Genomic DNA, 26,008 nt, shown 5'->3' on the forward strand with positions numbered 1-26,008 from the left:
GCCCAATCCCAATGAATCTACAAAACACCCCTGCACCTAAGGCTCAGGGAACATTGGGGAAGCGGGGGTGGAAAGACTGTAAGAGGCAGAGGGTCAGGAAGTAGTTTACTATGAGATCGTGTCTCCTAGTATGAGAAGCCACATCCATAAAGTCTCGCCAACGTGACTGGCCAGACATGCGCTGTACAAAACTGGGTACCAATGAATGTGTAAATAGGAAGAAGAGAAGGGCCTCAACCCTATACAAAGAACCATAGACAACGAGGAATGCCGGGTGTGGAAGGGGTGGTCTTCTCCAGAGCACACTAACTGGATGTCCAGTACCAAATGGACAACCTTGAAAACATACAAGTAACAGGATATGGGCTGAACAGGTTATATTTAGGTGTGTGTATACATGGAAACACACGCACACAAATTAACAATTAGTCAAAAAGAGGCCATGAAATTGAAGGAGAATGGGGAGGGCACATAGGAGGGCTTGAAGGTAGGAAAGAAAAGGGGAAAGTGATATAATTAAATTATAATTTCAGAAAAAGGAAAAGAAAAAGAAATGAAAATAGCCTTATAGTGCAGAAGGATGAAGAAAAGAGGACCTAATGTCTGGTGGAAAAATAGATTGATATAGACCTTTGAGCATACTTATCAACCTAATAATATACACCCAAAGTTCCCAAAGAGTTTTTAATCTTTTAAAAAATACTTCTATTTAATGTATTTTTGCCTGCATGTATGTCTGTGCACTACATGTGTGCAATGCTCAAGGAGACCAGAAGAGGGTGCCAGATGCCCTGCAATTGGAGTGATCTGATTGTGAGCTGCCATGGGGATGCTGGGAATTGAATGTGTGTTCTCTAGAAGAGCAGCCAGAACACAACCACTGAGCAATCCTTCAGTCCCTGTGTCCATCTTTCAATTTCATAATGTCATATAGTTTGTCTTGATATCCATAAGAAATGCTCCTCAAATGACCCATAAATGCAAAATCTACTGATGTCCAAGTCCCTTATACAACATAACATTTATGATTCATAACATTTATGATTTTCATGTGCCCGAAATCATTTCTAGATGGCCCATAACACCTAACCAGCACCCATCCTCTGCTAGAGAGCAGGTTGCTACACTGAACTGCTGAGCCACCTACTCTAGGCGTGTGAAGGTACCCGAGGTTCGATATTTCCAAATAAAGCCTTTCCTTCCTTTCTAAATTGACTCCATCTTGCCGTCCCTGCAGTCAGTGGATGGCAACTGTATCCCTTCCTGGTTCAGGTCCGAGGAGGGTCCTTCCGACCTTTTTCTTTCCTTCTCTGTGTGTAAGCAATCAGGAAGTTCTGACTACTTCCTATGATCTCTGCCCTGGTCTGGAGCTCTGACTTGTTCCAAGCACTTCCACGGGGCTATCCACTTTGATGCTTACTTCAGGAAGGTCTGTTTTCTTAGAGCAGTCAGACTGGCCGTTGATGACATAAGTCACCTCAAGCAGGTCCCATGTTGACAGCTCTGATGGCTCCCACCCCAAGGGTCAGCTTTTCAGTCACACCTGCCTCCCGCTGCTCCCCATGCTCCTTCCTTCCTCATTCTTTGTGCTCTGGGCATTCCCAGTGCTTTGTCACCCCCTCCCCACCCCGAACAAATGGACTGAATGTAATCAGGCCTCATAGCTTTTGTTCTCTGTGCCCTCTGAAACAGTTCCTTCCCATCCCTCAAATCTTATATTGCCCACAAGATAGCCTTCTCTGAAGACTGGTTTTATGACGGTCATCATCACTGTCCTTCCCTCACTCCCTGAGATCTGTCCCAGCATGCTTCAGTTCCCAGAGTCTGCTCTCCCCCCCATGGGACAGAACATTTTCTCACATATAACATCATCTACCAATGAAATGTTTATTTTCTGTCTCTCTTGCCTGCATGAAATTTTTGTAAGGACAAAGAGCTCAGTCAGTTTGCACTCTCGGGTTTCCTTAGCTCCCAGAACAGGCAGTCGATAAATGTTTCTGAAGGAATGTAAGCTAGATTGTGAATGATGAGCAAACTATATGGAGTCAGCTATATGGAGTCTATAATTCTTTACTGTTGTCTTTTGCTTGTTGGAGACAGGGTCTTTGTATGTGTTGCTGGCTGGCTTCAGCCCCGAGACCCTCCTGTTCCAGCTTCCCTTGTCTGGGCTTACAGGCATGTAGCATTATGTCAGTCTCACGACTCTGTGCTGGTTTGGTTTGTGACAACTTGACACAGACTGTAGTCATCTGGGAAGAAGGAACTTCACTTGAGGAACTGCTTCCATGGATTAACCTATGGGAAAGTCTATCGTGGGTTGATGTGTAAGGGTCCAAGTCACTGTGAGTGGTACCATCCCTGGGCAGGTGGTCCTAGGTTGTATAAGCAATTCTCGGAACGAGCCATGGGAAACAAGCCAGTAAATAGTATTCCTTCATGGCCTCTGCCTCAGGTCCTGCCTTGAGTTCCTTTTCTGGTTTCACTTCATGAGGGACTTGTAGGCTATAAGCTGAAATACTCTCTGCCCTGCAAGTTGGTTTCAGTAGTGGTATTTGTTACAATAACAGAAAGCAAACTAAGACAGAATTGGAGAAGAACTTTGCCCAAGAATGACATATACAAGCAAATTTGCTCCCACTCCACGGCTCTGAATGGTTAAGCCTCCATAGTCACCTGCCACCCTCATATTTGTCTCGATTTTGCCCTCTACAGATAGGGTATCTTCCATTCAACAAGACTACTTCCAAACCATAGGGAAACCCGTAGTCTGTCAGCTGGTTGAATGCCCAAATAACATTCTTCCTGCTTAGTACCCTTTTATTGCCCCTTTGTGTGTGTGTACACACATATACCCCACACACAACTTCTGTCTTCATCCCCTGGAGAATTAAGTCTGCCACAGCCTGTTAGTCCCTCCTCCCTTCTGTTCTTCCAGCAGCTCCCAGAAGAAGCACCTTAAAGATCCCACTCCTGCCATGACATTTTAATGAGGGGGACGCTCTCAGCAATTAGAGACAGGAAAGGACTGATTAGGGCTCCAGCACATCGCCGTTTAACCCAGCATCTGATACGGCCCTCCAAGCATTAACCTCATTCCCCATACACACTCAATTAGGCATATTTACTTCTCATTATCCAGTGCGCAATCACGAGTGCTAATAAAAACCTTTGCTATCCCCAACAATGCCATTAATGCCATTAGCTGTCTCTCCGATACTCTCCTACGCATTGTTGCCAACAACAGGCTGCTCATTCATCCAGCTACTCATGCATTCAAGCACAAACACACCCTTCTCTACTTAGCAAGGGTTAAGTGCACACCTACTGCGTACCTTGGTGGGCAAAGGCTTGGAACTAGATAGAATTAGACACAGTAGCTTCCCCCAGAAGACATAGCAGTAACAGGCAAAGAGCATTTAGAAGAGGAAGTGGATGGATAGGCGTACGACTCCATCCTTCAGTGTCAGTTCAAATCCCAGCTCAACCGTGTTTACTCCTTTCCCCCTTGCTTGAGATGAGTCCAAGGCTGTCCTGGAAAAAAACCACTGTGTAGTCCAATTGGCCTCAAATCCACCATCTTCTTGCTCAACCTCCCTACTGGTGGGATTAGAGGTGTGCACCATCTATGCTCACCTTTGGTCCTGTTTCATCTCTGAGTACTGAGCCTCCAATTGCTATCTCTACATCTCCATGAGATGAAGATAGTCACTGTAATACCCCTCAGGGTCCCGGGGGCACTGAGTAGGACACGACCTATTGAGCATCTGCCACAGCACATGGAACAGAATGCATAAACCAAAACGCAGGGGCAGTTAGGAGTTGGTGCCCTGTTCTCAGCCTCCAGAGGTTGCCAGGCATATCCCAATCCCTGTCATCTTTCTCTGGTCTGAAAGGATAAGAGGATCTTACGGTTCTAAAGACATACTAAGAGGAAAGCCCTGTCCCTCTGCACACTATTTCAGAGGACAGAAATTGTCTTGGCTAAGAGAGTGCACACGCCACTGTGCTGTGTGCATCTCTTGTCTTTCTCCACCTGATAGACAACATGCTTTTTCCCAAACAGTTCCTCTATCACGGTCCCAGAAGGAGAGAGCGACAGTAGGTATATTCATCTTGGATCAGAACACTGTGGTCACAGGAAACGAGAGTGGGCTAATCTACTATGGACATGTGTGCGTCTACATTGCTAGAGGCTCAGTAGGGCTTCAGATGCTTGAATATGACAATGTGCATTTATTTTTTAATGGGAAGGCAGCCATCCATGAACATACACATATGAAAAAAATGTGCATACAGACACATATGCAAACACACGATTGGAAATATTTGAAATGACACAGAAGAAATCGTTAGCAATATTGCCTCTAAAATCGGGGAGCTGGATGGTGCTGGATCACGGTAGAAGTTTCAGATTCTATTAAAAACCCTTCTGAACTGTTGTTTTCACATGAGCATACATTATCTATCTATAACCACACTGACATCTCTAAGTCTACATTAAACAAAACACAATCTGCCTTCAAGACTCTGCTGGGGCTTCTTCCAGACTGTGGGGATGGGCATGAGAAGGGGAGGGGATAGGCACAGGGGTAGGGTCTGGGGACAGGAAGAGCAACAAAGAACTTACTGGTATTGTGGTCTATGAAGTAATCGCCAACCTGTGGGTCATATGCTTCTTCCCATCCTAGCGGCAACTCATTGCTAATGCAGTCAGCAAAGGTAAGTGGTTTGGTGTACCTGGCAAGGAAGACAAGAAACACATTCTGTCAGCCTACGGTCCCCAACACTCCTGCAATGTGCCGTTTCTTTTGGACTCCCTGCTTCTCCTGACTGTTCAACAGGTCTGGACATTTTACACTATAGCATTACATCTGCTGGGCCACGAGCCCCTGGGAAGGTGAAGGCACCCTGCAGTGCATCCATGTAAGGCTACCCCAGGAGGGAGGCAGAGAATGTATTCTGGTCCTAACACTTTGCGCCTAGTTTGTTACTGACTTCACAAAGTCATCTCTCTGTCTGGGCCTTGGGTTTTTGCATCTCCAACTGATAGTTGCCACAACGGCTCTAAGGCCAAGCCTTGGCTTCATGACTTGGATTCCAGCCCCCTCTGGCTTTTCCACCTGCGGTTGGCTGGCCCACCCCACTCTGGTCTTTGTCCTGGCTCTGTCTTGTATTTGTCATGCCCATTTGCCCTTCGAAAAGCTGGCCTCCCGCAGGCTCTAGAGGAACAGACGCCCCAGCCCCAGGAGTCTGGCCAGAGAGCCATATTTATTTGCTGATTGAGTTGGTTCCCAAACGCCTGCACCCACTGCTGGCTCTTCCCAGCCGGTCCTGGCCAAACTGATTATTTGGCAATAATAACCCCCTAAGGCCCCATCTCGCAGGGTGTGAACTGGCGATAATCACCGAGTCTTAGTGGCTAAATCAGACAGATAAACAAATCATGCAACTGAAGTAGCAAAGGCTTGTCAAGGCTGGAAAACTGCACATGCACCATTTTTCCAGGGTTTCATCCAGAGAAGAGGAAGCCAGGAAACTAACACATGGGGCCAGTGGTTCCCCAAGACAGTCACTTCCAAGTAGTCCCATTGCAGACTTTGTCTAGAATAACCACACGCTATCATGCCCATATGGAGGTCAGAGGACAACTTCAGGTTGTCGGTTCTAGTCTAAGACAGGATCTTTCTTGTTTTCTGCTACTGAGTGATCCCCCTGTCTCTGCCTCCCCAACTTGCAGTAGGGGATTGCAGATTTGTGCCACTCCTGGACTCCAGAGAAAGAACTCAGGCCATTGGTGTGCAGCTAGCACCTTTATCCATGGAGCCATCTTTCTGACCCTTAGACACTCATTCTAATATTCCTTTTGTTGGGAAATATTCTTTTAAGGTGTGTAACTTTTGTTTGTGCTGCATTTGTTTAACTCTGTGAAGCTGTGATTCTTTGCCTGTATGAAATGCCTGATGGTCCTAATAAAGAGCTGAACAGCCAATACAAGGCAGGAGCAAGGATAGGCAGGGCTGGCAGGCAGAGAGAATAAATAGAAGGAGAAACGAGGGGAAAAGGAGCAACGAGAGAACAAGGGGAGGCGGATGTCCCAGGCCAGCCACCCAACCAACCACAGATTAAGAAGAAGGCAGTCAACCTGGCAAGAAACAAGCCAAGTTAAGGCCGGGCACTCATAACTAAGACTAAGCCTCTGTGTGCGATCTATCTGGGAGCTGGGTGGCAGGCCCCCAAAGAGTAAAAAAGCCAAAAGAGTAAAGATAAACAAACAACAGCATTCCTTTGTTCTGTCTTTTTTCCTCATTCCAGTTCTGGAGGTCCAGGAGACTCTGCTTCACACCCTTTCAACAGATTAGCAGACTGGGTGCAGTGGAACAGGAAGGGTGACGACCGACTATCTCTTCCTTAACCTGATGACTGCTCGCTTCTCAAACCCTGGATGTAGGACTGCGTCAGAGGCTTCGCCCCTGGCCAAGAGCTATGGGAATCGATGGAGCCCTTAGGAGTTGAGACTCAGTGAGAGGTCGTTTGTCACTAGAAGTGTGCCCTGGAAAGGGAGAGGGTGGGACCCCAGCCTTTTCTCCCATCTCTTGCTTTCTGGTCATGAAGTGAGCAGTTTTGCTCTGTCTCATGCTCCTGTCAAGAGCCATTGCTCAAGGCAAGAAAGTCACAGTTATAGATGGAAGTCCCTAAAATGGTGATCTATAACGAACCCTTTCTCTTTGTAAGCTCATCACTGCAGGCCTTTGACAGAGCGATGGAAAGCTGACTAACAGCCCAATCTAAACCAGACTTAAAACGATATGGGGACAAAGAGACACTGAGACATTGAAAAAGCTCCTGGCTGTCAACACAGTGATGTGCTCACCTGCCCGCTTCATACTCAAGGCTTCAGAGGCTGTGAACTGTATCTACATTGGCTTTGGTTAATAATTCACTGCTGCATTGTGGGAGACTGTGGTTCCGTGAAACTGGGGCCAGGGGTATGCTTTTATATGCAACAAACTAAGAACTAGCAAATAAGGATCTAATACGCATTGTTCTTTAGTTGAGTGAGCTGGACAAGAACTTAATCTCCCGGAGCCTCAGAATTTTTCAGCTGTGAAGTAGAGTCTAATATAACTCTTTGAGATGTTGAGTAGATTAAACATGATCATGTTTGGAGCTAAAATATGTAGTCCAAAGGCTGTTGGGGGGCAGCATGGCAGTTAAAGCATTTGCAAGATGATCAGAGTTTAGCTAACCAGAACCCACAAAATGCAAGGTAGGGGTGGCAGCCTACCAATAATTTCAGCTTTGGAAGGCGGAGGCAGGGGATTCCTGGAGCTAGACAGCTAGTAAGACCATCTATACTGGCAAGTTTTGGATTTGATTGACAGTCTCTCTCAAAGAATAAGGTAGAAGAGTGATCGAGGACAAGTCCTGCCATCAGTCAACCTTGGACTGGTGGACACATGTGTGCCCATACACATGTGAACACACAGAAGGGGGGAGGGTTTAAAAGGTTATACTAGTTGTTCTTCATTGTTTGTCTGTGTGTTTTGATACAAGGCTCACTATGTAACACAGGCTGGCCTCAAACTCTTGGTATCTCTGCCCCCAGCCTCCTGAGTGGTAGGATTATAGGTTTACAACAGTACACCTGGTTAAAAGGCTATAATAATCTCAAGAGAGCTGGAAAGAAAGAGGAAGAGAGAAGGGGGAAGGGAAGTAGGGTAGTTTGAATGTAATTGATCCTCATAATCTCAGGGATTGGCACTATTAGGAGGTGTAGCTTTGTTGGAGTGGGTGTGGCCTTGCTGAAGGAAGTGAGTCCCTGTGGGGGTGGGCTTTGAGGTTTCCTATGCTCAGGGTATCAATGTATCAGTCAACTTCCTGTTCCTTGCAAGCCAAGATGCAGCCAACACCATGTCTGCCTGCACACTGCCATGCTCTCTGCCATGATGATAATTGACTGAACCTCTGAAACTGTAAGCAAGCCACCTCAATTAAATGTTTTCCTTTGTAAGAGTTGCTGTGGTCATAGTGTCTTGTCACAGCAATAAAAACCCTAACTAAGTCAGGAAGGAAGAGAAGAAGAGAAGAGGAGAGAGGAGGGAAGGGGAGGGGAGGGGAGGGGACAGAGAGAGAGAGAGAGAGAGAGAGAGAGAGAGGAGAGGAGAGAGGAGAAACTGAAAGATATGAATTAAAATATCTTGAGGTTAGAGATTTAACTTGGTAGGTAGAGGACTTGCATAGTAGACTTAAAGCCCTAAGTCCGACCCCTAGCATCACATAAAACTGAGGCTGGGTACACACATCTGTAATTCCAGAAGTGAAGGCAGGAAGAGCTAAAGTTCAAGGCCAACCTTGGCTATTCTGCAAGTTGGAAGCTAGCCTAGGCTACATGAGCCTGGAATAAAAATAAATAAATAAATAAATAAATAAATAAATAAATAAATAAATAAATACTAGTCAGGTGTGGTAGCACACGCCTTTAATGCCAGCACTCAGGAGACAGAGGCAGAGCTCTGTGGGTTTGAGGCCAACCTGGTAACCTGGTCTACATCATAAGTTCCAGGCCAGCCATGGCTCAAAGTAGTAACCTAACTTAAAACAAATAAAAACTAGGTATATGAACTTTAATATAGTGTCAGTTTTCTTTTTCTTTCATTTTAAACTGAACTTGTGTAACAGTTCTATAGTAAGCATAATTAAATATTGAACAATGATCCTATCTGGGCCTACGAGGTGTGCTATGAAAATCATGTTCCCTCTGGGTAGTAGGTGTTCTTGCTCGATTTTACAAATGAAAGCATATTCTTAACAATGCATAGTTAGTACACCAGAGGCTCAGTCTCCTGAGGCTCCCAGGGCTAGATCCCAGAGACGAAACTTTGGCAATGAAAATTAACAAGACCCAGAGGGTCTCAGAACAATCTGGAGCTAAGCTAGGAGTACGGGAGAGGAGACTGAATGCGGAGGTGCAGTGCAGACAAGAGGCACTGGGGTTTTACAGGATGACTGCTTTCAGTCCTTGGGTCTTGGTACCAAGCTGCTCAGTAACCCTAGAAAGTCTGCGGGTCCTACACACAGGGATGGTTAAACGTTTCCAAGCCACCAGCACAAATTCAGGCTCTCAAGGTACCGGGGATGGGAATGTGGATAGGAGAACAGGACCCAAACTTCATGAAGTTTCCAGAAACTCGTGAACTCCACATACTACTCCAGCCTTGCAGGAAGAAGGTGAAGCTCTCTGGTTATTAGCTGCAGCATCAATGATGTGATGGACATGGGAGAAAAGATACTGATTCCTATGGGCAGTGACTGCAGACATTTTACCCACAGGAAGGAATGCACAGCAAGAGGGCTTATCCAAAAGAGGGGCCAGAAGAGAAAAGAAAGGCTTTGGGCTTTGTATTTGGGTTCCCCCTGGATGCAGCCATGGGGGAGCAGCCAGCTGATGCTCAGTGCGCTTCTATGGGAAGCAGGGAAGTTGCTATGGGGAAGAACTATACGACTTACAGAAATCTGGACAGAAAGTTCTCTGGCACAAATGCCAAGAGGGAGATGAATTATTCAGTGTGCAGAGAGGTGTCATTCAGAGAATCAGTATGAAGAGAAGTGTTTTAGCCTTGCAGACACACACACACAGACACACACACACACACGACACACACACACACACACACACACACACGTCCCCAGTGAGAGGCAGAGCTGTCTGTGGACCCTGTTTACCCCCCAGGAGCTGTGGTGCTCCCTGGCCTTCCATGTTAACCTTGGGAAGGGGTGCCTGCTTTCGGATGAGGCCAGGATCTGGAACTCCCAGCCACAACCCCTCCAGCCCCCGTGTCTTGGGCTGCCTGAAACCCCCAGTCACACAGTCAGATGACCCAGCTGCTGGAGGAGCAGGAGGGAAGTAGGGCAAGGTGCCAGGCGAGAGCCAGTTCTACCCCCTTTTAATTACAAATTGCTGAATGAGCGCAGACATTCCTGAATGTTTCACAACTGGCCTTCCTGGAAAAGCAACCCGGATGTGTTGCCGTGGAGACAGGTAAGGTTCTGCCAGGTGCACTCTACAAGGGGGGCATGGGCACACCTGTCAAGAAACATGGCAAGCAGCTGGAGAGCACCAACAGGTCCCTCACTTTTCTCACACAGCAAGCTGTAGCTTTCCTAGAGGATAAGGTCCCGGGGGCACGTGGCTAAAGCTACACTGGGTATTCCGCGTCTTTTCTAGGGAGGCAGGAAGCAAGGGGAGCGGGCAACCTTTTGCCAAGTGTAACACTGGGTTGTGATTCTTTGGGGACGAAATTCAGAATTGGTAAGTCATCTTCCACGATCCCTGTGATGCCCGAGAAAGAACCATGACCATCCAGGAGAACACTGCCCTCTCCACCCCAGCTCTTTCCTTCCAAGGGCTAGGGGAGGGGTCACAGGTCACAGTCTAGAGTCCCTATCTCTACCCCAATCCAAGAACAATCTATCCTCAGCAGTAGCTCTCTCCTTTCCACCCCGGCACAATGGCCAGGCTGGTTTTTCCTGCCCGAGGCCATTTCACATACACAGTTTTCATTTCATAGTTTAGCCGGCTAGGCTCCCGAAAACACTCTCCCCTCTAGCCAGTTTCTCAGCAGGCTCTGCCCTCAACTTTGAGAGTCTTCCTCCTCCCTCCCCTTAATTTGGCTCAGTGCTGACACCTTTACTGATTCCTCTAAGAAACACAGGGATAATAAAAAATAGCCATTTCACAAAACCCGCTAAGAGGGCTAAGTGTGGCTGTTGGGAGGACACCGCCCTTCTACAGTACGGAAGAAGACACTCGAATCGTAAGCAAAGTTTCCGAGATGAACAGCATTCAGAAAAGAAACTCAAGGTGCTGGTTTGGAGAATAAAGAGCAGCTGGTGGTCACAGGAAGCCTCTGAGAAGGTGACTTTCTCAGGAGCTCAGGGGGTAGGAAGCAACAGAGGTAGCCAGAATCTGAGGGAAAAGCATAGAAATAGCAAACTCTGAGGCTGTGGGTCAAGATGGTGCTGGTGCATTTTTGAGCACCAGAGCCCACTGGGGGGCTCTGGGCTGCTGGTGGGGACATCGGCTCACACCCCTCTGTTCTCTGCTTGGGCGCTAAGCACCCCCTCTCATTTCAGCAACCCTCCCCAAGCAAGAGGAGACCCCAACAGTCCAGTGCCAGTGGTGAGGCAGAATGAAGAAGGCTTGTTTCTGTTCTCCAGAGCATTGTGTGGCTATGGAGACAGACAAGGTTTACACTTCAAATGGGGAACGATCCTGTGACATTCCACAACAATGCTCCCTAAGACCGTGAACCACAGGTAATTAAAGAATGTGGGGGATACAGGGCAAGGTAAAGCCAGAAAAATGTGAGAAGCCAAACAGTTGGGGGACAGACAGTAATAGGGTGTGAATGGGAGTGGGGGTGGGGGGCAGAGGACCAAGTAGAGAAAGGGAAAGGACAAAGACAGGGCAGCTTCATGGTCTAGGAGGATTCAAGGTAGGTGTCACCCACGAAGGGTCAAGAATTAAACCGCTGGCCCGAACCCAGGTTCCACCTCGCTAAAACAGCAGCGGTGTTAGGTAACCTTGCGAAAAGGTTCATTAATGCAACACATGACAAGCCCTTGGAAGTGTGGTGTGGCCATACAATAAGACAACCCGTAGAGAAAGTGCTGAGCATAGGCTTTGCAGGTAACAGGCCCTAGATAGATCGTGTGCATTGCTGATGCGCTCCCTGGAGACCTGTGCACGGTGGGAATTATGTCACCCTGCAGCTTGCATCCTTAACTCACGAGTCTCCACCATCACCGCCCTACCGACATTCTTCATTCCTTCCCTGGGTGATCTGCGGCAACACTTAACAACCCCGACAACAGCCGCCTGGGTTCTACACCTGTCTGCACAGGCGTCAACTCTCACCTCCTGACTTTGCTTCCTTCTGTACTCGAGGAGGCTGCTCAGAGCAGTGATCTCTTTAGAGAAGGCTGTGTCTCGCACACGAACACTATCAGCTGCTGTGTGCTGGCTTATATACCCTGATTCCCACTATGGCAAAATAACTGCTCAGGCTTAAATGGCTATAAGAAGCCTCATAGCGCACTCCAGGGCCTTCCTGGGGACTGGGGACTGAAAAGTCTCCTTGATCCCCTTAATTAAAAGGGCTGGCAAAACCGTACAGCGGGCACAAGCACTTGCACACAGTTCTGATGACCTGAGATTGATTCCTGGATCCCACAAGGTGGCAGGAGAGAACCGACTCCTGGGAATTACACTCTGACCTCCGCACCCTGCGGGATCCACATGTGCTGTCTCTCCCCACCTCACCCCCCCAATAGAAATTAAAGCAGACAAGCTGGGAGTTGGCAGGTGTTCGGACTCGGCGCTCTGTATTTGCTCTCTGAAGGTGATGACATTTGCTCTGGGAAGACTGGGGTCCCTGCTTCTCTGAAACACCCCTCTCCCTTTCTCCTGCTCTCTACTCTCCAAACACCTGTGTCCACATTTGTCTTCCCGCACCCCAGAGTCTCCCAGGGGTCCTGCTTTGGTTTGGCTGGTTTATCCAGGCGCCTCTTGGTTCCGTCGCTCCCACACCTGAAGTTCTTTGCGAGGATAGCAAAAGGAAAAAGAGCTCCGGATTTCAGGCTGTCCCTTCCACCATTCTCCCTCTGACTTCAGACTGGACCCCACAAACCAGTGGCTCACCTCCTGCCAAATCAACCCACTCTGCCCAGCCTAGTTCCCTGAATCCCATGGCTATTCCCTTCCTTCTCCGCCATGTCCACATTAATACGGCTGCGTTCCTTCCTGAGTGCCCTACAAAGCGACAGGTGAATCTGGGCATGGGTCCTTTCTGTGTAGCCCCTGCTGGAACTTCGTACTACAGTTGTGGCAATCAGGAGTGGCATGGACCACCTGGCAGCCCAATTCCACCTGCAGGTATGACTTCACTATGGTACTGTGTCTCAAATGTGGGGGGCAGGTACTTCTGCAGTCCTTGGTCCCCCTCACCGTTCTTTAATGCATTGCTCAAGCATCGTAACATATCAAGAAACACGGTAAAAAGTCAGCTAAGAACACAGGACTCTGAACCCGCACTCCCTGGGTTTGAATCCCCAGGCTGTCATTTTCTAGCTCTCTGACAGTGGGCAAAACACGTAAAAGCATATCTGCAGTATAAGAGAAAATGCATTTACCGAGCCCTCGCTGTGCACCAGCAGCTGCTAAGCACTTCATAGGCACTTCCTCATTTCCATAACGACCCTTGTAGGTAAGTGCCATTCAGAACTACACAGGGGGTCTTCATGGGCCAAACAGACAGCGAATCCAACAGCATTTGAGTGCGCAGTGAGTGGTCAATAAATGTGAGTCATTTGCTCTTATTTATCCCACTGATGTCTAAGTTAGGTCACCGAAGTAGCCTTATTAGAGAAAGTTAGAACTGAAATGGATTTGACAGATGAATGGCCCAGCTTTTACTAAAACCAGGGCGAGAGAGAGAGAGAGAGAGAGAGAGAGAGAGAGAGAGAGAGAGATTTCCCCAGAGCCACCCAAGGGCAGAGCTGAGATTAACACCGAAGAATCAGGGCCATACCACACTCATCACACCCATGACATGAAGAGATCAAGCTTGGTGCTGGGTTCGGCTTCAGCACAGTTTCCAGGAAATGGTGCTAGCAGGATTTTCCTAGTCACTCTGACACGTACACAGAGGGAAGACCTGTGGCTGGCTGGAAACCAAAAGGAAATTTTAGCCGAATCTCTATGGGGAATCGCCTCCCGAAGGCCCAACCGACACCAAAGCAGACTGTGATCCTGACATCCCTGCCGTGTTGGCCCTCACAGCTGGATCCTCATCCTCAGACGGGGAGTTAGGTTACAGAAGTTCTGTACAGAACCATCCAGGCTCACCCTCCCTTGGTGTGTAATCTCGGCCCATTTCATCCCCATCTTGGAGCATCAGTACCCCCCAAAGGTATATAGATCAATCTAGAAAACTTGCTTCTCATAATAATTTCGCTCCCGGATATGACTCACCAGAGCACCTGATGTTACAGCCCCCGGCATGACCTGCCATCACCTTCTTTTCTGAACAAAAAAATTCAAGGACACCCGGCTCCATGATTTGGGTGCCATGAAATCAGTTTCTAAGGATCCAGCTATCCAGATGCTGCCCCACCCCCAGCAGTAAGAGCAGAGCCCCTAGCCCTCCATTATTCCCTGAAATAGAGCCACTCCAGAATCTTATCAGATTGCTAGTTCACTCTAGAATCACCACCTGGGAAACAGATCCTCTAAGAAGGAAACTGGTCCCTGCTTCCCTCCCTGGGACCCATCTGCCCAGGGCCTCTCTCATGCTGGTGTGACTCAGATGGAGCCCCGGGAGAGGAGTGACATCTGAGTCTGAATCCTCTGTCTTTAGTTAAACACCCACTTTTTCTGGGTAGTGAGGAAGCTGGAATGTGACATCTCTACGGCCCTCTTTGTGGGCATTGGCTCTGACGCTAGTAACTGCCTCTCCCAAAGGCGAGGGCATTGTGAGGCAGAAAAGGAATAAGCTATAATTGAAACATTTTAAAGCCTGGTGTGGTGGTGCATTCCTGTAGTTCCAGTATTTGGGAGGTTGAGGCAGGAGAATTGACAGAGGTTGAGGCAGGAGGATTGACACAATTCTAGGCCAACATGTGCTGCACAGTTAAGACCCTACTTCCAAAATGAGAACAAGGACTAGAGAGATGGTTGCATGGGTAAGAGCGCTTTCTCGGGGAGCATGAGAACCTGAGCTCGTGTAGCTGCACAGGCCTGTAACTCAGTGTTGAGGGAGAGGGCAAACAGGAGGAGCTATTGCTGGGACTTGGGGCTCGGTGGCTGTCAGCCTAGCTGTGAAATGGTTAGCTCCAGGTGAGGCGAGAAAAAGAGTAACAGAAGAGGGGATCTTTTATCCCTCTTCCATCAGGAGCTCACACCTGCACGTGCACACACATGCACCCTCCCCCCCTACACACACACGACCACAAAGTATTCTCAAGGCCAATTAAGTCCAAACATTGGACCTGTATACAGTGTACAGAAAGCAAATCATGTCCTTCATCTTCATAGTGATTTGATGAGCCAGACACCTGCCCCCTGCATATTAGCCAATGGGAAAGCAGTGAAAATAAGAGCTGAATTTCATAAAGTTCATAAAGGACCAGGCCTTGCCCATGGTCCGTCCACAGTCTTCCATGTCATCGACTCCGACATGCCCATGTTAAAGCACGCTCAGCATCTCTGGAACTGCGTATGACTAACGCTGGCACCGTGCCACCACTGTCACCCAGGCTGCATCCTCAAAGAAACACCCGCCCGTGTGAGCACAGGTCACAGGTACCATGACACCAGCGTAGCCCCTGGTGGAATGGATGTCACAGGCTTGGGATAATATGCCACAGGTAAGAGTGGAGCTCTTTCAACTCCAAGGAGCCGCATGCTGGGAGAGGGTGGAGAAGGCAGTGAGCAGACCTGTCAAGCGACATTCCTAACGCTGGCCTGAAAGTAGGTTAACACTCCACAAGTGCCAAGCAGCCACTGGAACCCAGCAGCCGGAGCTCAAGTTCCTGTAAGGGGCCAGATAACAAGACCGTGCCAGTACCACAAAGGACAAGGTCAAAAGCACAGATAACAGCAACTCAGTGAAAAGATCAGCCAAAGGGATCGGTTCTGAACATGTCTCAGGGACACGGGAGCTTGATTTCACACATGTATTCCTTTGTGTTTCTCTACATATTGGTGTGTTAATTAAAACAAACACCTCAGTTTAACTCCACACAGTGGCACATACCTGTAACCCCAGTACTTAGGAGGCTATCCTCAGCTCCACAGTGAGTTCAAGGCTAGCCTGGAGGACATGAGACCCTACACCCCCCCCTTAAATAATAAATATCCAAGTTTGAAAGGTTTCATTCTTCTTCTTTTAACAAGTATGATAAAAACAGGGTGATTAATTTAAAAACAGTGGTTCATAGCTTTATGGTTGCAATGTAAGTACTGCCTTATATACTCTATACTGTACTGTGTATTCTGTGTGTAAATACAGAGTTCCCAATAGGACTCATAAGCATCTGTTCTTTGTCTTTTCCTGTTACTATGGTAAAATATCCCAACAAAAGCAACTTAAAGGAGAAAGAGCTTATGTAGCTTATAACTCCAGGTTCCTGTGCATCGTGGTAGCAAAATCACAGTGGCAGAAGCTTGAGAAAGCTGATCACATGACACCCTCAGAGCAGACAGCTGTGAGTTAAAGCATGCTTGCTGGTACTCAGCTGGCTCTCCCATTCATGCAGTCCGGCCACCAGCCAGGAAATGGCACTGCCCATATTCAGGGCGGGTCTTTTCACTTCATGAAGAGAATTAAGAAAATGACGGCTGGAGAATAGCTCAGAGGTGAGGTGAAGAGCACATATCACTCTTCCAGAGGACCCAAGTTTTATTCCTGGCACCCATATTTGACAGCTCAAAACCACCTGTAACTCCAGCTCCATGGAGATCCAATACCTCTGGCCTCCCAGGATACCTGTACTCGTGTGCACATACCCACCCCTTACCCCATAAACTCACATAATTACAAAAAATAAAAAAATATTTTGATAAAAGGAAATTCCTCATAAAGCACCCATACAGGACAACCTAAACAACTCATTGAGAGGCTCTTCTCAAGAGTGTCAATACACAGTGTCAAGTTGGCAATTAAAACTATTTAATTGGTGGTGGTGGTGACATGTTGTAGCTCCCAATGCCACTAGGATGAATGAAGAGGTGTTGGAAAGAGGGAGGAGAGAGGTAATTTTTTTGCTTAGTTTTTAATTAATTTGGGGGGGGCATACTGCTGGGATGAGGGGAGGATATGGAGGGGCTGGGAGGTGAGCAGGATTGGGGTACAAGATATGAAATTCCCCCAAAAAATCAATAAAGAATTATGTTAAAAGAAAAGGGAAAACCAAAAACAAACAAAAACTAGCCATCACAACTCCATCTTTTGCCAACTTGACACTCAAACCCTTCAATTTAAAGCCATAGCCTTCTGTCCATTGTCCCCAAAGTCTCATGTTTATCTCATAACATAAACTACAATCCAACTTTAAAATTTCCCAAACCCATTGACTGTTCTGACTTTAAAAGGGCAAAGTCTTTTAACTATAAAACCTATAAAATCAGAACCAAGTGACACACTTCTGACGTACAATGGCACAGAGTAAGCATTCCTAATCTGAAAGGGAAGGATCGGGGTATACAATAATCACACAGTTCTGTTTGCTTCTTTGTTGCTATGCTAAAACACTGACCAAAAGCAACTTGAGGATAGGTTTATTTGGCTTACACTTCCAGGTCACAAGTCATCAACGATAAAAGTGAGAACAGGAACTCAAGGTAGAAACCTAGCCGCAGGAGCCTTTGGAGGAATCCTGCTTTACTGGCTTGCTCACTGATGTATGTTCAACCTGCTTTCTTATATATCCCAGACCCACCGGCCTAAGGACGGTGACACCCACAGTGGGCTGGGCCAACCCACATCAATCAAGCTAATCTTTCACAATCTGATCTGGGTAATTCTTCAATGGAGGTTCCCTCTTCTCATGCGACTCTGACAAACCTAGCCAGCACATACTGAAGCAAAACCAAAGTCCATCAGGGAAACATCAAACCCTGCAGTACCATGTCTGGCATCTGGAGCTTGTAATGTAATCTACTGGGCTCCCAAAGGCTTAGATAGCCCCATTCTCTTAGCTCTACCACTTACAGCACACATGGCTCCTCTCATGGGCTTCAGCCAGCTCCAGTAGTCTGTAGATTCCCAAGTGTTTGCTGACCACACCACAGAGCATAGGCTGATGGGGGGCAGGAAATCTATATGACCTAGCCATCCAGTTTCTTATTTAATTTTTAGGACCATAGGGGTCAATGGGAACTGGTTTGAAAAGAAAATAGTTTTCCCTTCTAAAAAGTATAATTTTCTTTAATTTCCCATCATTTCTTTCTTGAGAAGAAAATGAATAGGAGGTTACTTTCGAAGGGAAGCCTGACCGACCGTTAAGTCAACACGAAACACCAAAGTGTTCTGAGCTGAAGGCAACTCCATTAAAGTCAGCAGCGCAACACATGAACAATTAAAACGGCTATTTTGGGAAGCCTGGAAAGAGGTAGATACAGTATGAATTATTCATTCTCACTGCAAGGATGACTTTAGGGCATTGTCCTCTCTGTGGGTGCTTGCTCTTTCTTGTTCATTCAGCCGCTCAAGCGCAGACAGGGAACACAATACCCTGGCCTGTGCACTCATGAGTGCACGTACACACACATGTGCACACTAACACAAGGAAGGCAGGATGCCACTCCAGATGGTGAGCCCCACGGAAAAAAAGACCTGCACACGGTTGGCAGACTCGTATAGTTCCAGTGCCAGGAGAGAATGTCTGCATTTCCAATTGGTCTACGAAGAGCAGGGGGAAGAAAGAGGGAGACTACACAATGGCTGTGGAGATCTCGAATACACAGGAGAGACCACGTGGCATTTCTGATATTCCATGAGCTTCCAGCTGGGGTTCATTTGGGTAGGACACAGACCAGCTGATCCCAGTGTCCCCTCTGATATCTCCTGAGCATGGCAGATGATAGGGTATGTCTGGCAGCCTTGATGCAGGCATGCCATCCCAAGTCTCAAACGCTGCCCTTTACTGATGATAGGAGTGGCATTGTGACGTGATTGCTTGTCTTCACCTAGGAGACCTTGGTCCAGTCCTTCCCTCAGGACAGGGATTCACGATGTCCTTTTGCAATCACGGAGAGTTGGCTTCCATGTTTCTTTCTCCTTGGGGACACAGACGCAGCACTAACAGTTGCTCAGGACTCTATATGTGCTGTGCTGTGAAGTTCTTGCGACAGTCTTGTCACAGGGTTCCTTTTACAGTCCCCTGGTACAGATGGCGCCTTCCTGAAGCCGTGTTAGGCTGACTGAGGTCACTTGGCTATTTAGAGGCGGATCCCAGATTTGAATTTGGGTCTTCACGGCTGCTTGGAAAATGAACAGAACAGCTGACGCGATAGAACTGGGTGACCAGAAAGAGGGAGTTTGTAAATACCATGCAATTAGGAATAATTCCTAGAAGGGGCTTCCCTTTATAATGTCTGGAAATAAGGAAAAATTAAGAGGTGACTTTTGCAGAGAAGGTAGCTGGCTGAAGGACACTAGAAAGCAGGAAAAGTTCATTAGCTAAGTAGGAGACGCTCGGTCTCAAAAGCCAACTTAGGAGTAGCACTTACTACTGATCACCAATAAAAGAAAAGTCAGAGAAGGATCTAGAAGGGGTGGGTTCTAAAGAACCTCACTTGCATCAGTGACTTGCTATTGAGATATGCTTAGGGATAGAACCCTTGCCTAGCATGCATGAGGTCCTGGGTTCAATTCTCAGTTATACATTCTCCCCCCCTCCCTATCTACTTATCTACCTACCTACTTAGGTGGAAAGATTTATACACAAAAAAGTTCAACACAGAATTACTTATCATAGGAACAGGGTCTGGGGATACCGCTCAGTGGTAGAGAATTGCCTGGCATGGGTGAGGCCCAAGATTCAGTTCCAGCTGCAAACCTGCCCCTGCCCCCAAGCCTTACATTTTTATCATGGGGAGATAATGAAACCAGCCTCAATATTTAGAGAACGTAGGGTTGATAATGGCTATTATCAAACATTTGACTGTTTGGAATAAGGTTTTCTGAATGGCACAGGAAACCCTTACAGTATAGGATTTTACAAGAAAGTTTTAAGAAACAGGAGACAAATGATCAGAAAAATGACCATAAGGAAAAATGCTCCAAATCCTGATTGTTTAGAAGAAACAAAATGTCAAAATGCTGATCAGATTTGCTTTTCAGTGAGTGGGGATAAGATCTGGGGGGTTTATTTGTTTGCTTTTGTGTATATTATAACCAGAATTATGAAAAATAAACAAACCTGAAAAGGTTGAAAATAGTTTTCTACCCAATTTTAGTCCTTTTATTCAGAATCTCTTACTTTACTCTCTTCATACAAAAGAAAAATCATTCCAGGGGCTGAAGAGATGGGCTCAATTAAGAGCACTGGCTGCTCTCGCAAAGACCTGAGTTCGGTTCCCAGCGCCCACACCGGGCCGCTCAACCACCTGAAAATTTAATTCAAGGGTATATGATATCCTCTATTGTCCCCTACTAGTACCTTCAGATATGTGGTACACGTGAACACACACACACACACACACACACACACACACACACACACTCACAAAAACACAAACAAAATTTTAAAATTCATTCAAAAAAATTTTTCACAAAAATCCAGCCATAATTGAGAGGTTGGAAAGAAACCAAAATCTGCAGCTAATTTTTTTCTTCTTTCCACCAAAACAAGGACTTGCTATCATAGCCCAGGTTATCCTTGGAACTCTCTATTGTCTTGGCTCAGTCTCCCCAGTGTTGGAATCACAGATGTATGCCACTGCACTTGGCTGAAACTTGTTGACGGTCAACATGACACCAAACACTGAAAAATCCACTCCCGGCCTTATGTGGAAGGTTGGGGTCTAAAGGAGTTGTGCTAAAAGTACTAAGCAAGGTTCTGCTCTTCCTGGACATGCAAAGTGCATGAGAAACAAATAAATTGTATATTTAGGCTTCTTCTAAGTCGAAAATCCCTGTTCCTCAGGCTGTTCATTAATGTGTATACAAATATTTAAAGATCTACAAAAATCTAAACTTTGGAACACTTCTGGTATCAACTATTTTAGGAAAGCACTAACTCCACTTAAGTAGGAAAGTAGAAATGGCTGAACTACTGTGGCGGTTTGAATGAAAAATATTCCCTATAGGCTCGGGTACTTGGTTCTCAGCTGGTGGTACTGTTTGGGGTGCCTTGCTGGAGAAAGCATATCCCTGAGGGTGGCCTTTAGGGGTTTATAGCCTGACCCCACTTCCGGTTTTGCTCTCTGCTTCCTGTTTGCGGCCGAGATGCGACTGCTCAGCTTCCTGCTCCATGTGCCTGTTCTTACACTGTCCCTGCCATTATGGATTCTCCCTCTGGAACCATAAACCAAAATAAACCTTATCCTCCATAAGATGCTTTCGGTCGTGGTGTTTTATTACAGAAAAAAAAAAGTAACTAATTCAACCACGGTGAAAATAAACTTTATTTTAGGGAAAGAAATACATCACGAACCATAGTTACTTGGCCCTGCCGAAAAGGGGTCACCAGGCAGCAGGAACCCTGGTGTAGCTCCTGCTCTCCTACCCTGCAGCATGCCTGCCCTGATGGGAGAGGAAACCTGGGAATCATTTCTGCATGCTTTTCCTTGGACACCTGCGTGTAAAGAACATAGAAAATAGACAAAGAAACCAACAGCAATGTTCCCAGATCATGAACGGTCTGGCTCTGCTGGGAGAGTGCTGGGGGAGGGAAACACAGTGGGAGCAGCCTGTATGACTGCTCGGCCTGTGACAATAATAATGGTGAGGCCATGGCTAGGAATATGTGGTATTAGGGACATTTGCACCCACTCCCATGAACCACTCAGTCCTTCGAATAATGGTGACTCAGGACAGCTCAAATTTATCCTGATGCTCTTTTTGCCCAGATACCCTTTCTTTTTCCTGCCTGGACACCTGTTTACTTGAGTTTGAGTTTGGAAAGTCGTCTTCTTCTTCTTCTTCTTCTTCTTCTTCTTCTTCTTCTTCTTCTTCTTCTTCTTCTTCCTCTTCCTCTTCCTCTTCTTTTCTTCTTTTTTTGGGGGGGTTGGTTCGAGAGAGGGTTTCTCTGTATAACAGTCCTGGCTGTTCTGGAACTCACTTTGTAGACCAGGCTGGCCTTAAACTCACAGAGATCCACCTGCCTCTGCCTCCTGAGTGCTGGGATTAAAGGTGTGTGCCACTACGGCCCAGCTGGATATTTATTTTCTTGATGTTTAGATTTTTGTTCTTTTCTCCTACATTACACCCTGAAGTCTCCCCTCACTCTACTCTCTCCACACCTCCCCTCTTCCCCAGATCCATTCTTCCTTTGTTTCTCTTCAAAAAAAATGGAAAGAAAAGAAAAAGAGCAGACCTCCCAGGAATATGAACTGATCACAGTATAACAAGTTATAATAGAACTAGGCAAAACCCATCAGATCAAGGCTGGATAAGACAATCCAGTAGAAGGAAAAGGGTCCCAAGAACAGGCAAGAGAGAGTCGGAGACTGCCCCAACTCCCACTGTTAGGAGTGCCACAAGATCACCCAGCTACACAACCATAACATATGCAGAAGACCTAGGTCAGACCCATACAGGGTCTATGGTTGTTGTTTTATCAGAGAGGTGTCCTTCAGCAGCTGATGGGAATAGATGCAGAGACCCACAGCCAAATACCAGGCAGAGCCAGGGGAGCCATGCAGAAGAGGGGTGAGGAAGAATGGCAGGAACCAGAGGATCAAGGACACCAGGAGAACACTGCTCACAGAATCAACTTAGCAGGACTCAGTGGATCTCATAGATTAAAGGAAAGTGATTTCTTTACAACACATTTGCTTTTACTCTCTGCCCATATGTTGTCAACTCCAGAAGCTTCTCACTGACACAACCTAAGTATCTGAGCATCTGTTGAGGGAATAAATAAATTCTTAAAAAAAAGTAAGAGACATTTCATTGGAACTCCCAGCAATGTTCTCAGGTCTTAACAAAGGCATGTCTGTGGCTAAGGAAAGAAACACCACAAGGCTCCAAGTGTTTCTGCCTTCTATCATTATCTGATTCTCAAATAACCATCCTGGCAGCCACACTGTGACCCTCATTATCACCTCTCCATCTTGCAGACAGCCAAGGGATGTCCAGAGACCCTCCTTCGGGACAAGGCTCCTGGCTGCTTGTTTTGTACCAGGGTTGGATGTGGGTCGCTTGAACTCTGGCCCTATTGCTCAGTCCCCTCCCAGTCCCCTCCCCCATGAATTATCCCCAAGGGCCTCTCCCTCTTTCCCAGCTGGTAACTAGAGAAGCACGCTTCCCCCAGGAGCCGCTAGCCCCTAGGGAGTTTACAGGGCTTCTGTCTGTCCTTCTGTTTCATTTGCATCAGTGAAATCATCCTCGGGCAGAGGTAACAAACCCACCTTGGCACCTGGTCTCTAGCCCTTGGATGGCTGTGCTCAAGCCTCTTGAGGGAAGGGGCGGGATGTGGAAAGGATCCTGGAGATTGAATGTAGGTGTCAATTACATTGGAGTCAAGGCTGACTCTATCCCCACATGGGATCCTTGGATTAGAGTAGGGTGTGGGGCAGGGAGCTCATGCAGCCTGGCTGACTTGGGTGACCCTCACCTGACACTGATGTCCCTGGCTCCTCTCCTGGACACCCACGACACACAAGAGCCCAGAGGCCGGGGGAACAAGCGCAGGTTTTGGAACCACAGGGCCCTGCTTCCCCAGCTTGGGTCAGGCCCGTTGCCTACACAGCATGTCCCTGCAAAGAACAGCTCTGGCTCAAGCAATGTGCGACTTTCTCTCCAGGAAGCCTCTGATAAAGATGCTCTCGGCTATGCAACAGACCTAAGGTAGAGCGTACATGCAAGATTTCACGGTGGAAAAGAAGAAATCTGATATAGTGCCAGTGTGTGTGTCTACCATCTTCCTCTGCTCCTGCTCCTTCTGCCCTGCTCCCCTCCCTGCACCCCTTTATCCTACAGGGGTGCGGGACCAATCTCTGGGCTCCCTTTTCTAGACTTCACCTGGACTGTCACCTAGTGGATTCTTAAAAGCACCCTAGATTGTCTTCACGAGTTCCTTCCCCCACGAGCACCTTTGACACCTGTCTCCCCAGTTCACTTTCCCCCTGCACCTCGTTGTTGATTTTTTCCAAATCTTCCACTCCTGATGGAGGTGGGTCATCTTTCTATCTGTTGTTTCATTGGTTAAGTAATAAAGAAACTGCCTTGGCCCCTTTAATAGGACAGAAAATTAGGTAGGCGGAGTAAACAGAACAGAATGCTGGGAGAAAGAAGCCGAGTCAGTGAGTCGCCATGATTCTCCCACTCCAGACAGACGCAGGTTAAGATCTCCCTGGTAAGCCACCTCGTGGGGCTACACAGAATATCAAAAATGGGTTAGATCAATATGTAAGAGCTAGCCAATAGGAGGCTGGAACTAATGGGCGAAGCGGTGTTTAAAAGAATACAGTTTCCGTGTAATTATTTCGGGGCATAAGCCATGCGGGCGGCCGGGTGCCGGGGACGCAGCCCCACCGCTTGTATTACAACACACTCCCTTCACCCTGTTCGCTCCCTCTGCCCTCTCCACAATAAAGAAAACCAGGTAACTACTCTATCTTGGCATCATCTCGCTCTCCATCCTTCGATGTCTTCCCGCCCAGACTAGATGAAACTCAGAGTCCTTGCTTGGGTCTGTGCGGTCTCCCTGCCGAAGCCCTTCCTCCCTCCTAGGACACGCCCCTCACTTCTCAGACCACTCATAATTCTCAGCTTTCACTCACACAGGTTTCCACACACTGGGTGCTGCTGGGGCCTATCCACGAATTCATCCACCTTTTATAAGAGCCTCTTCTTCTTCCTGTTAGCTCGCGGCTGAAAGGCCCTCGGAGTCACACCCATATTTCACCACAGCCTTAGTGTGGTCCAGCCTAAGTCCTGGCATGGAGCTTGCCCACTGACAGGCATGAGCAGAGAAACAGCAGAAGACAAGAGTGCACCCCTCTCCAGGAGGGAAATCTTAGGCTTCGGGGGCTTTGCTTTCTCTCTTTTCTTCTCAAATATCTTAATCTCACACTTGTAGGATCGTTTCTACAGAGGGTTCCAGAGACATGAAGGATACAGCTTCACTCCTGGGCCTGCTACAAGCCACATAATGGTTCACTCTGGAAGCTCACTGTCCCCCCAGCAAACTGGAAAACACCTGCCCTTTGCAAAGGATGTCAGGGGAAGGGTGGCAGCCAACGGAGTAAGGCTGGAGTCTAGGAGAATAGTCCTGCAGCAGCCTGACCCAGGGGCAGGGCTGTGGGCTGTTGCTTGCCCATAGGAGAGTCTTGTTTCTTTACTTAGGAACCTTCACTTGCAAAGGGCAAGAATGACCTCAGGGTCACGTGGTCTCTCAGAAAACATGTAAGTGTGCGTGTATGTGTGCGCGCGTGTGTGGTCTAGGAGGTCAAGGATAAGAAGCAGCAGCACGGGAAGAATGTCCTGGGCCTCTGGACGGCGTCTCAGAGCCATGGAGCCTGCCAATGAAAAGAACGTAGGCTTCGGGACACGGAGATCTGGCTTCAAGTTTCAGTTCACTCAATTGCTTGTAAGATGGTGACTTCACTTGACCGGTCAGGTGACAGCAAAGCTTCCTCCTGGACGGCATCACCATGTGCTACTATGCATCCTGACTCACGTAGTTCACGAGCATCCCTATGAGAACACACCAGCCTGCATGACTAAACATCATCCACATGGTAGGTACACACGGCACTCCAGCTGGAACAGGGCAGAGCTAGGGTGGGCATCCGTCAGGTAGCTTCTGAAGCACTGTGTGTGGGTCACATAGTGAAACAGGAATCGATGCAAACACATTCCAAGACCCCAGGGGATGCCTAAAACCAACCACCAACAGTAAAGAACCCCATATATGCTGCTATACACACACACACATATGTGCACATGCACACACACGCAAACACACACACACACACGCACAATGTAGTCTCGGATGACTTCAAACTCCTGATCCTCCTGTCTCAGTTTTTGAGAAGTGAGTCTCTGAAATCTGGACCCAAATCTGCCTGACTCCAGAATTTCAGTGCCTTCTTCCACAGTCGCCTCTGTAGAAGTCACTCACCGCACAGAGTGTGGGAGCTCGGCAGGGTGTCTCAAGGGCCAGGCCAGGTCACTGCGCACACAGATTTTATAGCTGGGCACACTTACCAAACAGCAGTAATAAGATTCGGGTATACATAGGCTAGGCAGAGTGGGCCGGTGGAACCGGGCACAGA

The 26,008-nt window shown here is 47.5% G+C and overlaps 1 protein-coding gene across 1 annotated transcript in view; it reads right to left on the minus strand.

The window, feature by feature from the left end:
• The window catches only part of Wwc1 (WW and C2 domain containing 1), a 153,875-nt gene that overhangs the window by 74,832 nt on the left and 53,035 nt on the right, over positions 1–26,008 (minus strand). The window contains exon 2 of the mRNA XM_057775790.1: positions 4,628–4,737. Coding sequence (XP_057631773.1) covers positions 4,628–4,737 — 110 coding nt within the window. The remainder of the gene's footprint in view (positions 1–4,627; positions 4,738–26,008) is intronic.

This window comes from Chionomys nivalis, chromosome 7 (assembly GCF_950005125.1).
Source record: "Chionomys nivalis chromosome 7, mChiNiv1.1, whole genome shotgun sequence".
Lineage (NCBI taxonomy): Eukaryota > Metazoa > Chordata > Mammalia > Rodentia > Cricetidae > Chionomys > Chionomys nivalis.